This window comes from Mchenga conophoros, linkage group LG10 (assembly GCF_057382185.1).
Source record: "Mchenga conophoros isolate Kocher_MC1m ecotype Shallow Benthic linkage group LG10, M_conophoros_male_GT1.1, whole genome shotgun sequence".
NCBI classification, from domain to species: Eukaryota; Metazoa; Chordata; class Actinopteri; order Cichliformes; family Cichlidae; genus Mchenga; species Mchenga conophoros.
Window position 1 is genome coordinate 20,387,155 of NC_140535.1, and position 17,154 is coordinate 20,404,308.

Sequence of the window (17,154 nt, forward strand, 5' to 3'; positions counted from 1 at the left end):
ACGTATTGGAGACGTAAGGTTATCTAAAATAGAGATGTTTTATTAACACCAGCATTACTTAGTGACATATAAAGCCTAAAATGTGAGGCTGATTGCAGCATGTCTTAAATCAAACCTCCTTTAGCATCAAATCCAAACTATTACAGTCTGAACAGACTGCACTGCTGCAAGCACACTTTTGGTCGAAGCAGCTCCTGCCATCAGTAACATTCCTTGTGTCTCTTGGCTGTATAGTAAATAATGAGGCCCAGGGTGATCAGCACCCCTGAACCTACCAGAATCAAGAAGCCCATCACAGGACTCTTGCCCAGGACGTGGCAGCTACGGCAGGGCGGTGCCACACTGGGACACAGCTGTGGCTCTGCTCCTTGAATCGGGAAGCCGTTATGCTCGATGATGTTGCGATAGTTGGAAAGAGAGGCTTTGACAATGACTTCCTCGTGGACTTGGCCATACAAGCCGAACCCCGGGTCTCTCTGATCGTTCAGGGCATAGGCAAAGTAACCCTTCAGGTTTACACCATCCAGAGTGTATGCTGTGGAGGACAGAGGAGGAAAGGCAGCATGTTAGATATTGAGTCTTCTTTTGGTTGCTTCCTTTAGGGGTCACCACAACAGATCATCTGACTCTATCTCAAACTCTTACAAGCCTCCATAAATCTTCTCTGAGGTCTTTGTCTTTTCCTCTTGAGTGACAGGAGAAAAGAATAAACTTAGTCAATCTCTGACCTAATCCCACCCCCACCTTAAACCTGTCTGTCTCGCTGTCCTCATACATGTCCTTCACCTACCTCACACACTTCTCTGCTGCTCCTGACTTTCTTGTGGAGTACCACAGTTCCTCTCTTGGCACCCTATCCAAGAGAGGAACCTCAGCACCTTAGCTGTACTTTCCCAGTCATCTTTCTCTACCACCCAGTCTTCTGCAACCTCAGATATTCAGTATGAATAAAAGTAAATAAAACATTAATGCCCTATACAGCCAACAACACATAAATACTACAGTTATTCTATAATTCATTAACTCAAACATATGCAGCTAGATATTGCTCTACATTTGCGCTTCAGGAGCTTAATAAAAATTGCTCTAACCTGTGTATATAAACTACTTTGAAAAAGACCAAATAAGCATAGATGCTGTCGCCGTATTAAGAATAAGTTACCTACAAATGCTCTCCTTACAGCCTGAGATAACAGCTGTCCAACCAAGTGAAGTAAAAAAACATTTCTAGCTATAACCTCCAGCCTAGGTTGGCTAAGCAATTGACATCGACCTTCACTGTTGACGCCCAAGGCCAAATGATCTTGAAAAATAATTTCGACAAACCCTCTTGAGCAATATTTCATATCAAACGGCAAAGTGAGAGCAGTAGAGCGCACTTTTTTATGTCACCTTATGTCACTCCATAAGGTTTTGCAAAACCACACCCTGCATGAATATATCTTAATATATCTTTTAAAAGTTTTTACATCTTATAGAAGCCAAAGATTTTAGCCAGTTCTGCTCCAGTCATAAGGGTAAAGATAATTAAATACACCATTTTATTATAGAATTCTTCGAGGTCATAGGTCAAATCAGGGTCACAAAAATGAGGAAAAACCCTTAGTTTCCATGGTTATCTCCAAACTTTAAAACAACATATTAGTGATTGGAGGACATAAGCACTTTGTGTGTTTGAGCTCTTTAAGACATTATTTTTCAGTACAACATTCATATTACCAATGCTGACATCAGCATAAAACAAAGTTTAAGTATAGCTCTTTCTCTTCGGGTGGAGCTGTCTGAGTGCTCTTGTTATTTCCTGTACTTTGGCAAAAGTCAAAGTGCATGTGAAAATGTCTCTCCCATCGCTTTTCTTAAAAAAATGACTAATAATAAACTTAATGTGGCTCCAGCAACACTACAAGATATCATCCTTTGGTGTAACACAGTAAGCTTTACAAGGGCAGGGACCTGACTCAAAACTTCAGCGTGGACTGTGCGTGCATCTCTGTTGATATTTGTGTTTGCAGTTACGTGGGTCCAAGTCAGCTGACTGAGCTGGGATCAGTGACCTAAATAGCTGTCTAATAATTAAACTGCATTGAGGCCACAGAGGAGAGAAGACTTTATCTCTACAGGATTGTACACAAGTTGCATGACATTAATCCACAAAAAAGTCTCACCTTTAAGTGCCTCGTTGATATAGTTGTACAGGTAGTAAACTCTCAGGCTGTCCTTGAAGCGGGCCGGATCTTCCTGGACCCCGTTAGCCATCACGTAGACGGGCACGTCGCTGTAGTGCTCTTTCACCTTACAGAGCAAAAAAAAAACAGAGCCTCTTATGCTGCTATTACACTGAAACAACATCTGACCTGAAAGTTTTCATCCACTCAGTATGAAAACACATAACTGCAACGGGAAACAGATGGTTGCACACCACAACCATCACAACAGTCTTACCCAGTTGAGGGCTTTCCTCAGTCCCCAGGGCACGACAGGTCTTGGGGACATGATCCACGTGGTATCAATCATGTGTTGGACTTCAAGCATTGCTGTGTAGGTGTATCTGTAGATGTAGAAAATAAGAGTGACTAAAGAACTTCCTATTAGTTAATAAATAATTTCTGATGAGCCTGGATAGTGTTGAAGTCATATTAAAACAGAGTGGAGTGTCCAGAGGAGTGAGGTCGTACGAGTCTTCCTTGGCGTGAGTCACAAGCTTGGTACTGAAGTGGCTGATGGCAAAGAAGTCATACGTCCCTTTAACCAGCTGTCTGTCGTCCTTCTTGAAAACTGGCAGTCTGTGGAAGCACATAAAATATAACTAAAATTTAACTGCGTACACTTAATATTATACACAAGGCTTTAAAACTGTACCACACTGTGAATGAAGGATTTGTACTCGAGTGAGTTCAGCTGCCGCAGCCAGCTCCTCATCCCCACAGGATAGTCCCCACTGCCAAAGATTGGCTCTGCGAACCAGCCGACGCAGAAGTCTAAAACCCTTTTAGCCGGCTCCACGTCTTTTCGGCTGAATGAAAATGCCGGCTCCACCCAGTCCATATGCAAAGCCAGAGACACCTGATATTACACAAAGCATGCCAAGTTCAGGTGAGCATCTGAGAATATTTCTTTCTCCTGGTGTCCACACCAGGGGCGGATCTAGAAGGGTGGCACGGGGTGGCAAGTGCCACCCTAAAATGATCCCTTGCCACCCCAAGTGCCACCCCAGTTTTACATATGACAGTGTTGTTTATGAAAATAAGATAGCATTAACAGTTTGAGTGTAGTTACAGTCAACAGTGAATATAAATGCTAAAACTGAATATATTGGATAGTGTCCCGTCCCCCCCACCACCATTAATAAATGGTTCAGCCCATAGCAGGACCTGCTTTTTTCTTGTTTTTAGTAGCAAGCGATGCTTATGATTGTGCCAGAGCACATTTTGAACAACACCATGGGAATTTTGGCTTTTACACAGGTGGTTGGATGTTGCACTCTGGAAATGGAAGGAAGGTGAGTGTTATTAACCCTCTGTGGTCCACGGACACGCTGCACCTCCAAATCACATGACTATTTTAAACTTTTTTTTACTGGCACACGTCATTTGTGGGGCATCTTACTGCAAAACCTGATTGTTCTCTCATTTTAGTTTTAGTAATATTTTTAAATGGTTGTAGAAAATGAAAAAAAAAAACCTGGCAGGTGTATTGGCTGCATTTTTAGATAAATAGCTGTACATTTTGTAAACATATACAGAATTTATATTTGCAATTCAAGTTATAAAAATGTACTCAACATGTCTGTGGGGTTTTTTTACAGTAAAAAAAATACTACTAGGATTTTAAGTTCTTTGTGTGATTTCAGATCAGTAATAGTACTATTAATAGTAATAGTAGTACTAATGCAGTATGTCAGTGAAAAAAATAACTAAATTCAGTTGAGCTGAAAAGATACCAAACAAGGCAAGGGGGAAAAAATAAAATGAAACAATCTGAGGGTGAAACGTAAACTCAAAAGGAGTCAAAAATGGCCGTTTGTATTTCAGACCTCAGTGGGTTAATCCAACAAATCGTGAAAAATTAGGTTTAAATTTTTGTTCATCACAGTGCAGATTTCTGAAATTTTGTGTAATTTAAGCTGTAACTATGTGATTGTTTTCTAACAAAAAACAGTGTGAAACTTAAGTTAGACTTGTTTTTGTAAACGAACCGCCCCATGTTGTGTAGCTTTCTGGATTTTATACTTATTGGGCTACATATTTATTTATTATACACGCTATACAGTACATAACATCAAAACTCACATGTTTTATGTAACTAAAGTGTGTAATTATGTGGGCTACAGACAATAATTAAGTTATAGACTATATTTATATGAAAAACGTGTATGCTTACTGAATCATTCTAACCATATGTAACCACCTGCATATGTGTTTGGGGGGGGGGAGGCTTTGATTTTGCCACCCCATTTGATTTCTTTGCCACCCTCATGCCACCCTAAGAAAGCTTCTCTAGATCCGCCCCTGGTCCACACAGAACCAGCACTTCACTGACCTTTCCTCCCTGTGCATATCTGAACTCGCGGTCGTAAGCATGCCAGGCCAGCGCGTGAGCCCGCAGCATCTCATGGCCCTCCGGGTAGCTCACCATCTCATCGTTTGGTTCGTTCAGGGTGATCCATATCTTCACATAGGCCCCTAGCTCTCTGTAGCAAAGCCTGGCATAGTCTGCAAAGGCCTCTGGAGTCTTACTGTTACAAGGGAAAACAATATCTACATTAAGAAACTGAAATGGAAGTAATCTTGCTGCTCTGATATATCTAATAAAAAATAAGTATATACACAGTATAAGTATGTACTGTGGCTCAAGACTTTTGCACAGTGACAACATTCAGGCACTTACATGTGATTTCAAAAAATAATAATGGTGGCTATCATTCTACTTTAAAAACAACGTCAAATGTCACTAATGGAGTTAAAAATGCCAGCACATCAGACTTTCAAATATTGGGATTGCTGGTTTTAGTATCTCTTTATTACAGGAAGAGAAAACACGGAGCAGTCAGCGATCACGCAGGTGAAAACATGGACACACTGTTCCTGGAAACATCGCCGCATGTTTGCTTTTATATCACACCACTCTGCCCATTACTGTAAGCTGTGATAAACCATGACTCATAGAAATTAAGGTGTATTTGTTCTGTATTCGGAGCAAATTTTCAAGCTCAAACGGTGTTTATATAAGCGCTCTATCTGACCTGTTCAGCCACTTGTTGGCAGTATCCAGCGGGGCCGGCAGGCTGCTGCGCTGGCGGGTGTGGTGCCAAAGAGTGACCACAGGTGTGACATTAGCCTGGAGCAGCTGACGTGAGAAACAGCGATAGTACCCCAGCAGGGTGGTGTTAGGATGAGCCACATCCCCTGTAGGCACCAGAGCTGACCAGTTGAGGGAGAAGTGGAAGTGGTTTACTCCAATCTGCCTGATTTCTTCCACCTAGGGAGGAGAAGGAGGAGGGATACACACTGAAACTAAGAAACCTCCCTCAAACCTTTACATGCTGTAACCCAAAAAAGAGCCAAAACAGGTGGCAGGTGGGTAAAATGGCCAACCTGCTGGCGGATGGTGGCGTAATCGGCACAGTGTGGGGTTCGATGTAGAGGCGGCGCGCTGAAGCCCTCCAGCTTCAGCAGCTCTCCGTTGTTGGAGATGTTCCAGAGGTAAACGTTTGGGTCTGCAAACTGGGTGGGCGTGGTCTCCACCTGTGCGAATAACGATGCAAAACGATCAAAGCAGTTTTGCAGGATGTCTCTGAGGGTTCATGTGGTTTATGATTAAGAGAGGGTTAATTACTGTCCCTGTTTCTAAGTTGGACTTTCACCATAGAAAACGCAGGCTGGAAGTAATGTAATCCACACGATGCAAGTTCGATCAGGGCAAGAGAAATACTTTCAAATAAGATATTATAATCACTGCATAAATCTTCAAAATGTCCAACAGAGCCGTCATGTTAAATATGTTATAGATATCAGCCCCACAGATGGTAGAAACAGGTAAACAGGTCCATTGTCAGCTCTATTGTGAGTCCCTGAATCAAAGCTGAGACAGTTAAGTTAATATTTTCTTGAGTTGACATCTCCAAGGAAGCATGTAACATGGTAGACGAATGTACCTGTATTAATTCAGCTCCATATTGTTTTTTGAAGTTGCACTGGGTTGGGAGTGGTTGTGTCACATTTTTGGTGAGCCAATGGCTGTAATGGGGCTGGACTAATTAGAGGCAGGTGTACCTGATTGCACTGATACACTGGTCTACTTATAGCCCACACTACAAACACTGCTGTGTCATTTTGTCTTTCTCTGCAGGTGTGTAAAATGGTAAATGGCCTGTATTTATATAGCGCTTTACTGTGTAATGTAATGAAATCTGATATGTTTGGGATGGATGGGTTTTGCCCTGTGAGTTATATAGTGAGTGTTTCATTTTGTCTCTCTGTGCAGGCCAGGGCCTATTATATGCCACAGCCTAAAGGCAGCAGAGTTGCAGAGGCTGTAGTGACCACTGGCTATCTACTTGCAGGGTGGTGCTAACCCCTGTTGAAGTCAACACGTGGAGTGCAACAGGCATTGTGGCATAGCTGGCTCTGGCCTTGGGACTGTGTGTATTTATTTACTTGATTCGCAAATGGGACACTGGACTGTTTTATCTTTTGATTATCGTGTCAATAAATTATCTTTTAGAATTTTATTGACTATCATCTTTTTGCCCACGGCTGAGACGGTTGGTCAGACCTGGAATCTTTTTTGGGTGTGTTACAAGCATTCTAATCGCCTTTCATTCATTATCCGACCTCTGGCCCGCCATGACTTCCGCATCCATCTGCAAAACCCCCTGCAGTGCCTACACACCATCTCCTCCCGGGCTCAGTTTACATGCACAAACACCCACAAGCACCTGGATTGAGTTGGCTGACACACCCCAGGCGAAATCACAGGGGAAGGATCCTTGTACTGGTCTGTTCTCAGGAAGTTCTGGGAAACCGTTGCTCTGGATGACGTTTCTGTAGGAATGATGACAGCGGCACAAACTTTCTTCCTTTATTGTGTCTCTTTACTGTGTTTGTAAGACATAATTGTGATTTTTTTTATATATATATATAAAAAGAGAAGAGTCCTTAACTGAACCAAGATGAAACGGTTACTGCAGATATGTTGTGCTGTCTAACCTTCTCTACATCTTCTCCATCAATGATCTCAAAGTAAACATCCCATTTCTTGGTACTGGTGCTTACTGATCATTAAATCTCTTCTTAATCCAGCTTCAACAACTCTTTCCCACTACATGAAGGTAGTGGAAATGAGTTGTTGGTGTGGCTCATCAGCTTTATCGCTCTGCTGTGCTGCTGTACAGCATTTTATTATCATAGTAACTTATTCTGCTGTTGGAGGAATTCAACAGATACCTGCACAAAATGATAAGAACTGAACACATGCCTGTAAAAGGTGGCAGATGTCTTTGGCTCCCTCTTCATGTCAGGAGTGTTGAAGTCCACATGGTAAAGCCCCCGTCGTATCCCGTATTCCCTGTGCCACTCAAAGCCGTCTATCAGAGACCAGGCGGTGTATCCAATCACGTTCACTCCATCTATGACGATTGCTGGATTACAAACACAACAGCGCAGATGACCCATATTTAGTTTCAGTGTGAAGATATCGGGTTGCCATTGTTTTTATGACCACTTATGCTGATATGAGAATGTCAATGCATGACACTGGACTTACACTTTAGCGCCTCGGCGATGAACCTCTTGAGGTAGTACATGTGTTTTGGGTCTTTTGTCTTGGTGTTGCCGAGGACGTACCTGCATGGAAACCAAGACGTTCAACAGAGACATGAGGTGGCATCAAAGAGGTGCTGTGCAATCAGCAGAGCGTCTACACCTACCAACCACTCTGCACCACAAAGATGGGGGGGTTGTCATACTCCGTGTTGACCCAGTATAGCAGCATCCTCAGGTCCAGATCCTCCTGCTGCCCAAACTTGAGGCTGTCGTTGATCAGATGGAAGCTCAGCGCCGCTCCGTGAGAGAGGGCAAAAAAGTCAGCTGTTCCTTTCACCTGTTCACTTTCTTCCGGCGTGAAGGAGGGCAGACGTGAGCCCAGCCTTGACTTCATGCAGGGAGGGTAGTCCCCATCTATGAACAGTGGCCGGGCGAACCAACCCAGGACGTGGTCCAGGGAGCACTGACATTCTCTCAGGCTTTCCAGGCGAGTGCGGCTGGGCTTGATCCAGTGAGAGGCCAGCGCCATGGACAGTTTGCCATGGTGTCGTGGACGGTAGTGGCGGTCGTAGAGATGCCAAGCAGCTGCGTGAGCCTGGAGGAGGGAGAAGCACAGAAAAAGAGGGGAGATGGGTGGATGGGATGTAGGCATAAATGCTGGGAAGGATGACACAAAACAAATATAACATTAATAATATTAAATATTATAAGGCCTTGAGATTTATTATTTTCACAGCAGCCCAGAAACAAATACATTATTACTCATGAGAGCAGCTCGATCAAATATTCGTTCCTACACAATCAGGTTATCCACGATGATGGAGTTTATAGATTAACAGTTTTAAAGAAAAAAACTTGTCATTGCTCCACCCGCTTCGTCTTCATGTAAGTCATACATTTCAAGCATCTTGAAACGTTCTACACTCCAGTAAACAAGACCATAAAAAAAGATATACATAATTTTTAAGAGAGTCCAAATCCAAATAAGCATGGCGAGCCAAAGCCATGAGCTTCGCTGTCAGCAGGTCGGTAAAGATCCTCAGGCAGAAAATGATAAGGAGTTACTCATGGTGCTGAGAAAAATTAAGAAAACAATCAACATAGTAAGATGTTTGTTTCTGTGAGGTTATTGTCTGCAATAGCTTTGCTTATTTGTGAACTAACGTGTAGTCAGCAGGATTTACAAAGACGTTATATATAAAATAATGACATGTTTTGCAAGTATCTTTACGACTCTGTGTGATTGTACCTGCAATATAATAAATCAAGTCCTTTTTGACCATTTAAATTTCTTTATAATACTGTGATGTCATATTTTTGTTGCAATTTCTTGGCTAGATCTTGCTTTAAAAAGACTTTTGTAACCCTTTAAAGACTAAACTGGGAAATAATGGCATACATGAGTTTTAATTTGTATCAAATTTGCTACATCTAGCTTTTTTTTTTCTTTTTTGCTTTAAAATGCATTTCCCATTAACAGAAGTGTTCTTTATGCCCCAAACTGACAGGTTGGATGGAAACAAGTCATTTACAATAAATACTACAGGCAATCTTAGTTTAAGTGTTATAATTTTTTTAGATTTGTTGGCCTGTACTCTGTCAAAAATATCTCCCCTGAATGATATCAAGTGAATTTGAGAAAGAACATTCCCTTCACAAGGCATAAGCGCCAGTCAGTTTTTGGTAAAGTGACTGTTATATGACTTTATATCATCCTAAAATGTCTCATTGACATTAAAAATGTCCTTTTTATGGGAGAGCTGGCCCAGAGAGCAGAAAATGTAACGTAAAGATGCTTTAAGTATTGGATTGGCTACAGAGTCAAATGAATACTTACAAAACAGGTAATTTCTTTATTTTAGAAATAACCCCTTCAAATCCTCTTCACTAAAGTTGTTTTAATAATGTAAGCACATATTTTAGATATTTTAAAAAACACACATACACACAGGAACAACATAGAATCACCTTGAGCAGGTTGTGTCCAACCCGGAATGGAAGATCAGGGTCGGTCTTTATCCCGGGAGCCACCACTCCGGTGCCATATCCGTGTCTCGCCACCACAAAGGGGTTATCGATGGTGATCCAGTACTTTACGTCATCCCCGAAAGCCTGGAAACAGAAATCGGCGTAGTCTTTGAAAATCCCCACGAGCTCCGGGTTGCTCCATCCGCCGAGGGTCTGCTGCAGGTGGTCTGGCAGGTCCCAGTGGTAGAGCGTGACCACCGGCTCCACGCGGATCTCCTTCAGCTTCTTAATGAGTGTCCGGTAGTAGTTGGTGCCGATTTCGTTGTAACTGCCACGGGTACCGTTGGGAAAAATCCTGGACCAGGACAGGGAAAATCTGTAGTGGCTGACCCCTAGCTGTTTAATGGCTCGGATGTCAGCGTTGATGTTGTGGTAGCTGTCGCTGCCCACGTCTCCGGTGATCATTCGGGTGCCGCCGCGCGTAAAAGTGTCCCAAATGGAGAGCCCCTTCCCGTCCTTTTCGAATGCGCCCTCCACCTGGTACGCGGCCGTACCCACCGCCCATATGAAGTCCTTGGGGAAGGTGTCATAGAGGAAAGCCTTGTCTGCCGGATAGGGCAGCTTATTGAAGCGACCCCAGGTTTTCAAGCCAGCGTTAGGCTTTGCGGTCACGGGGGTGACGAAGCCAAGAAATGTCACGAAGGTGAGCAAAGCCTTCATGGTGGCCGTCAATACTGGCTTTGGATGTCCAGTTTTGTCCCTTAAAGGGGCTCTTATTTAATCATGCTTGGAGCTTTTCAGTCACTAAACACGGGACTGTGGAGCGCAGTCAGCCAGCTGTGAACCCACCACACGCCGCCTCTCCAAATCTATCAATTATTAGCCAAAGCACCTGACGCAACGAGCTCTCCAGGCACAACCTGATGTTAAGAGCCCCAAATGGCCAATCCTTTGCTTAACCACATTAGTTTTAACAACAACTGATGGGACATGGATACATTAAATATGCTTGTTTTGTCTGTTCAAGCAAGGCCGCAGTTTGGCTTTTTTTTTTCTTTTTTAGTCTAGATGTGATAAAGTATTCACAGCACAGGAAAGGAGAGTGGCCCAGGTGTAACACCCCTAATATAATCCCAGTAACGGTCCTATTATTATGCATCCTCAGCTGGCACATAATTTCATAACTGTATTCCGGTGTCACACATCAAGCGCAATAAAAGCTCATCGACATTTCTCACCGGATCCGGTTCACTCAGGACCCCACACAGAAAGAGAGGGGGGTGAAGAGGAGATGCATGCAAACAGCAGACTGAGTGTACCCTGCAGCACATCACTTCCTTATCTTCCTGCTCTCAGCTGGGTTGCTTGGAAACTCAGGCCTCTCTTGCTGTCGGCTATTTTGGTCCATATAGCTGCTGCATAAATATGTGAAGAGACATGAGTCTGTTGGTGCTGCTGGCAGCTTCCAGCCTGACACTCCAAATCTAACCTGACCTCCTTAACCTACACCAGACTCTGTATACAGTTCTAATGCCACAATCACATTTCAATGCAGATCGTTTAAATAATATAAAGGCAGCAAACAAATATGTCCAAAAGCATTTCTAATCATACTTGTTTTCTTTAGAAAGAATGTATTATTTATTATTCCTGTTTGCACACAATAAGAGCTTTATTTCGTTTTATTGAGCCATGGCACAAACCACCACTGTGCAATGATGTGTTTTATCTTATGCAATCCTCACAGCTTGTAAAATAAGATAAAATTGAGGGTATCTTTGGACCTTGGTCTGTAGTCTTAATAATTCTGTCCTCATCTTTACAAATGTAAACAAATATGAAAAGAAGTCATAAACCATATCTCGTAAGGAAATGTATAACTTGATCAAAGAAAGGCTCTATAAAGATGGTATGAGAAGAGTTTGTATGGGGACAGTTTGTCTCATGTTGACTGTCCTGACACGCGAGTGTTCAAATGACCGTCTGGACCACTTAATCAAAATTTTAACAAGTGACAGATTTAGTTTGTGATACCGTTTGGAAAAGCTCAGAGTTCACCTGCTGAAATCCAGATTAGTGACATCAAATGAAGCCGGATCCATACTGTGAGAATGATTTTCAGTTTCAGCTTTTTCCTTCTTTGCTTCCTTCCAACCCTCAATTGTTCATCCAGCTAAGGTCATGTGGAGGCTGGTGCATACTCGAACTGAGACTGGGCCAATGAGGTCTTTACAGAATAAAGCAACCATTATCCTCATTACTGGTTAGTCTAATGGGAGGTAAGAAATGCGTGCACACCTTTAACAAACTGTTTTCCTCATTCAGCTCTGTGCATTTGAACAGGGACGTTGGAGATGAGCGTGTAGTCGCTGCTCGTCGGTGCAGCTCAGCTCAGCGGGGGACAGAAGTGCATGCTCTTGTCATTTATTGAATTTGCCTTGAAAGGCAGGTGGTTTATCTAATGCAGGGAAACAGACTCAGCCGGCAGTCGAACAGTATGTGATTAAGGCCTGGCACGGACCATAACCCGAAGGCAGATTGTGGTGTGTGGGTGTTTTTCCACTGAGCTGGGCTACGCTGCAAAAGTTCAAAACTCAAGTACATGTGCATAAGCAACGAGGAGCACAGCTTGCCTCATAAACAACACAGGAAAAGGAGCAACATTGGACGCTTAGCAGCCTCAGAGTGCACAAACACTGGACTGGACAGCGTGAGTGTGCTTTGACTCTCTGCAAATAAATAATTTAAATACACAGACAATCCACATCTGATGCTGCTTGATGTCCACTCTGACAGCAGTTTAAAGTGCAATCTTCATGTTGGGTTAAAATTTAGTTAAGAAGGACACTGACTTATCTGTTTGCATCTCCTTAAAAACTTGAAATCTGCTGATGTCAGTCCATGGATCCTGAAACCAGCCGTGTTACAAATCCTTAGCAGACCCTACCTGCACATGTCTGAGTGTGCAAGGCGTTAATACATAAACTACACAGTTTTGTTTTAAAGCATCACCTCACAAGGTGTTTACTGTAAGATGCATTAGATTACTGTGCTCAAAGAAATGAAGAGAAGATTTTATACAAACATCAAATCTCAATAAACAAAATCATCAACCCTTTGAGGGCTGGATTCATAATCTACAAAAATCAGAATTACTAGCTGAAATTGCTCATCCAGCTTGCATTATACTGTGGCTCAGTTGTGTATGTGGCTGCATTGCAAACCCTGATTCTGATGAGACAGCAGATGGTGTCCCGGGGGACCCCCCCCTCCCCTCCAGACCTGGATGCCAGCACCAGTGAGCCTTATTTGGTGACGTCAGTCACTGATTCATAACATCCCAGAGGTTCTTAATTGGATTCAAGTCTGGGAAACGTGTGTCAGTCAGTGGCTTCACTGTCTACATCATCCAGGAATTGAGTAAACTCTGGCAACATGGGCTGGACAGTGTCTTTCACCAGCAGAAGGTCTGACGCTGGGTCTGAGGACATCATCCCAGCGCCTATGAACAGTCACAGCAGTCTGTGTGACCCTCCCAGGAAATCCCTCATCCTCCCCAGTGCAGACATCCTGGATAATGTTTCAGGGGGTGAAACGTTTCATGTGCTCAGTGTGAGCCTGCTCTCCTCTGAAGGGGACGGGTCCAGTTCTGGTGTCTTCGAGCGAATGCCAGCTGAGCTTTGAGGAGAGGTCCGACTAAAACATGCGAGGCCCTCTGACTGAGTGTGTTTGTGACAGCGTGCTCAGATATATGCACGACTAACCTGCTGGAGCTCATGATATAGAGTTTATGAGACTTTCTCCGGCTCTGTCCAGTTCTCCTTGTGTAAGCGCTCATCTTCTAGTATCTCCTCCACACTGTGCTGGGAGGCATAACATATGGATGTGTGATCCTGAAGGATCTGGACTACCTGTGCACCCTGAATGTGCAGCAGGTACTCATAACAAGGACACTAACAAAAAAGCAAGACTGGAGAAAAATCAGTCAAGAAGGATCCAGAGAAAGCAGTGATCTGTTGAACCACCTGTAAAAACCATTTTCTTTTGAGGGTTTTCACCTGCTGTCAATTTCATTTACAACCACCTGGCTAACACCGAGGAGCGCCCCCCCCATAAAAGCTCCAACCCAGTACCTTTGGGGCTGTCTTGTGGTGTCATGCAGTCATTCTTCACCAACGGTTTTAAAGTTCTGGTTAAACAGTGCAGTTGTTTTGAAGTCTACTGACATTAAATGTGTTCACATAACTGTTTTGATTACAACTGGATATTATACAAGCCCTTTAAAAAACGGCTCACCCTTTTCAAACATTCTTAATAGCTAAAATATCTCTATTCACGACAGCCTCTGGCATCAGAGCTAATCATACCGATAAAGCACAAACCACATCAAAGTAAAAGAAAGAGAAAATGAACATGTCAGGTTTTTATAGAGAATTATATTGATACAATGGAGGGTCTGACTGGGTGGATGTGAAGCCAAGTTAATCAGCAGTGACAAAAAAACCAAAACAAAACCAAGAAACTAGCAACACAGCTGCTCATGACTTCCTTCTATCAGCAAGTACAAACCTAAAAATGAGACGCACACTACAATCGTTTCCAGAAGCAACTCTACAGTCGGACAGTTCTGACACTTTCTTTTTCAATATATGGTTTTAAAAAAAGTTTTTAATATACAGAGCTGTAAACAAAAGAGCACGTTTTATTTCTTTGTTTAAAAGTAAATTCACACAATTAACATTACATAAAAAAAAAGGTAATGGTTAATCTCTTTCAGTTTTTAAAAGTTGACACGGAGGGAGGTTTGATAAGCAACGCCGCTTTTTGGGAGCACTTTTAATAACATGAGTGGGCAAAGGCTTTACAGCATCCGCCCAGTCAGCGTCAAACACAACAACAGAACATGAAACAGACATAAGAGACTATTTACAAGAGCGATCTATTTTTTTTCCTTTGTTTTTCCTCGTTAAAATCATTTCTACTTAATGTGGCTTAACGTCATCACAATGCAGCACAAAGCAACAACCCACAGCTGACGATGCGGATGTATTGATGTAGTGTGCACGTGGAATATGCAAGTGTGTAAAGTCGGTGTAACAGTAGGAGCGTCGGCTTATGAAAAGTTTTAAAAAGTTCAATGTCCATTTATTTTGTTTCGTTCTTGCGTCATTCCTCCGTGACTCTCGAGGAGACGTGCCGTCTTCTTTTGTCCTCTGTTTTTGTTTTAAAGTTTTTTTAGCTCATCTTCTTCGCCCAGCTGCCTTCTTGCGACCCTGAAATGAAAAAGGATGAAAACTGAACAAATGACCAAGCATATAAACTCCTTTAAAATACTTGAGTTGTTTTAAAAGACACTAAAATGGATGTGACAACACTTGACACCTTCGGTGTTGGCTCATCCTCCTCTTCCTCCACTTCTTCCTCCTCCTCCTCTTCATCTTCTTCCTCAGACTCATCCTTAGTGGCAGCTGCCTTCCATCGGCCCCCGCGCCTGTATCCGCGGACAGAACAGGAACAGCTTAGCGTGCACATATTACATTTTGTGCCCTTGGAGGAGCAGTCGCAGTCGCTGATGTGCATTTTTGCAAAAGTGAATCTTACGTTGGCTTCTTGGCCGCCGGCTGAGCCGATTTAGGCGGACGTCCTCTCCTTTTCTGCGGCGTGGACTCTGCAGAGTCAGATCTGTTAAAGGAAGACAAAACAAAACGACTTCCATCAAAAACGAAGCTCGCTGACAGAACTTTGAAGCACATCTCGTGTTTCTGCGTGCGCCGGCTGTTTTCGTACCCCTGTGATCGTCGTGGCGCCCTGGCTTGCCTTCCTCCCCTGGTCTTCACCTCCATGTTTTCACTGCTCCTGTCGTCGTCCTCGTCTTCATCCTCTACTTCCTCCTCACCCCTCTCCTCGTCCTCCTCCTCTTCCTCCTCATCCTCCTCGGGTGGAGGAGCTGCCTTCTTCCGCCCCCTCCTCCCTTTGGCAGGCGTGTCCTGACTGGGCGTAGCAGACTTCGGAGGCCGGCCCCTGCGGCCTTTCTTGGGCGGACTGTTCTGTTCGTCCTCCGGCCGGTTGTCTTCGTCCCACGGGTCCTCAGAGTCAGCCGCTGCGGTGGTGTTGGCAGTTGCCTTCTTACGTCCACGCTTCGGCTTGCTCTCCTGGTCATCGCCGGAGGTTACGCCCCGTTTGCGACCCCGGGGCTTTTCGATATCCTGCACACAAACTCATTGTTCACCATTTCTTTGTTTCACAGTAAAAAAGACTGAAATTCAGTTTTTACAGCAGCACAAAGAAAAGGAAGAAGAAAAATGGTGATGAGAGATAGAGATTTGAGATCTTTGGAGTGGTTTCTCACACGTGAATGGTGAATTGATCTGTAAGCAATAACACACAGAGCCCTTCTGTGACCTTACCGAAGGCTGAAAAATTACATAAGTCGTCTCGATTCCTGAGGTTAACCCTTCTAAAACCCACAAACTCAGTGAGAAACTCATGTGAAATTCATATTTTTGCATAAAAAGATACCATTACTTTTTTCTGTTGTTTGTTTTGAAAGGAAGGATTTCTGAGTCAGATGAAATCATGCATGCAAAGCAATAATGATGGTTTACACAATTTGTACACGTTAATCTAGTCTCGACTTCAATCCAGCTGGTGTTTGCACAGTCGTATCATAAAGCAGAGACACGGGGATTTACGACAGGCAGCACTCTGCCGAATCACGGCAACGCTCCCTTCACTACTTTCCATCAGCTTCAGTATAATCTTTTATCACGGTTTTGCTTATTTGCTTTTGTTTTACTTTAAAAACAAACAAACGAAAGAAAGAAAGAAACAAAAACCACCCCACACTAGAAAGAATAACTTACAATAGAGTAAGTCTGCACAGCCTCTTTGCTTTTAGATTACAGTCATATCAATTTCAATCAAGGTTGTAACAATAACTACTCCAATACACTTTTTCAACACATATTATTAAACAATACATCCTGTTAAGATCTCATCAGAAATAAAGACGTGATCGCCACATCGACGTTTATCTTCCAATCAGTCTCGCAGCGCCTAAAGGAGATTTACCTTGTCGACACTGTCTGCTCTCTTTAGGCTGATGTCCTCGTTTTCACTGTGATCCATCTCTGTGCTGTCATGCCTGAAAAATAACATCAATCATTACTTGTTACTATTTTAGTTACAAACAAAACAGGGTGCAACAAGTGACACAGTCTCCTGAATTTTCAACATTTGAAAATGATCCATAGACCCTACAATATTAGAATGAAACCCCAACAGTTAGACAAACCCCTATGAGCAAGTGCTTGGCAACAGTGGGAAGGAAGAACTCTCCTTTAACAGGAAAAAGCCTACGGCAGAGCAGCTACGTATGGAAACATCCTACGTGCAAACACGGAGTGCCTGGAGCTAATCCGAG

At 43.2% G+C, this 17,154-nt stretch overlaps 2 protein-coding genes across 2 annotated transcripts in view; both read right to left on the reverse strand.

The window, feature by feature from the left end:
- Positions 1-27: 27 nt before the first annotated feature.
- kl (klotho) lies at positions 28-10,595 on the reverse strand. Its single transcript, XM_085289229.1, has 13 exons — positions 9,732-10,595; positions 7,928-8,358; positions 7,765-7,844; positions 7,477-7,639; positions 6,938-7,043; positions 5,595-5,744; positions 5,243-5,478; positions 4,540-4,735; positions 2,885-3,063; positions 2,676-2,783; positions 2,443-2,548; positions 2,166-2,292; positions 28-535 (listed from the first exon to the last, which is right to left on the reverse strand). Exons 1-13 carry the CDS (start codon positions 10,449-10,451, stop codon positions 201-203), a joined length of 2,937 nt encoding a protein of 978 aa, XP_085145355.1. The 5' UTR covers positions 10,452-10,595; the 3' UTR covers positions 28-200.
- A 3,552-nt stretch (positions 10,596-14,147) lies between these two features.
- pds5b (PDS5 cohesin associated factor B) overlaps positions 14,148-17,154 on the reverse strand; it is a 35,266-nt gene continuing 32,259 nt past the window's right edge. Inside the window, exons 31-35 of the mRNA XM_085289230.1 lie at positions 16,803-16,875; positions 15,519-15,937; positions 15,333-15,413; positions 15,114-15,222; positions 14,148-15,004 (exon numbers count right to left, since the gene is read on the reverse strand). Of these exons, the coding sequence (XP_085145356.1) occupies positions 14,972-15,004; positions 15,114-15,222; positions 15,333-15,413; positions 15,519-15,937; positions 16,803-16,875 (715 nt within the window). The 3' untranslated portion in view covers positions 14,148-14,971. The remainder of the gene's footprint in view (positions 15,005-15,113; positions 15,223-15,332; positions 15,414-15,518; positions 15,938-16,802; positions 16,876-17,154) is intronic.

Excerpts from the sequence above, each read along its gene's own strand:
- kl (XM_085289229.1), bottom strand. The coding sequence starts at position 10,451 with ATGAAGGCTTTGCTCACCTTCGTGACATTTCTTGGCTTCGTCACCCCC. Across the intron at positions 3,064-4,539 it reads GATATGCACAGGGAGGAAAG|GTGTCTCTGGCTTTGCATAT; the intron begins GTCAGTGAAGTG and ends GTGTAATATCAG. Across the intron at positions 536-2,165 it reads TATCAACGAGGCACTTAAAG|CATACACTCTGGATGGTGTA; the intron begins GTGAGACTTTTT and ends TGTCCTCCACAG.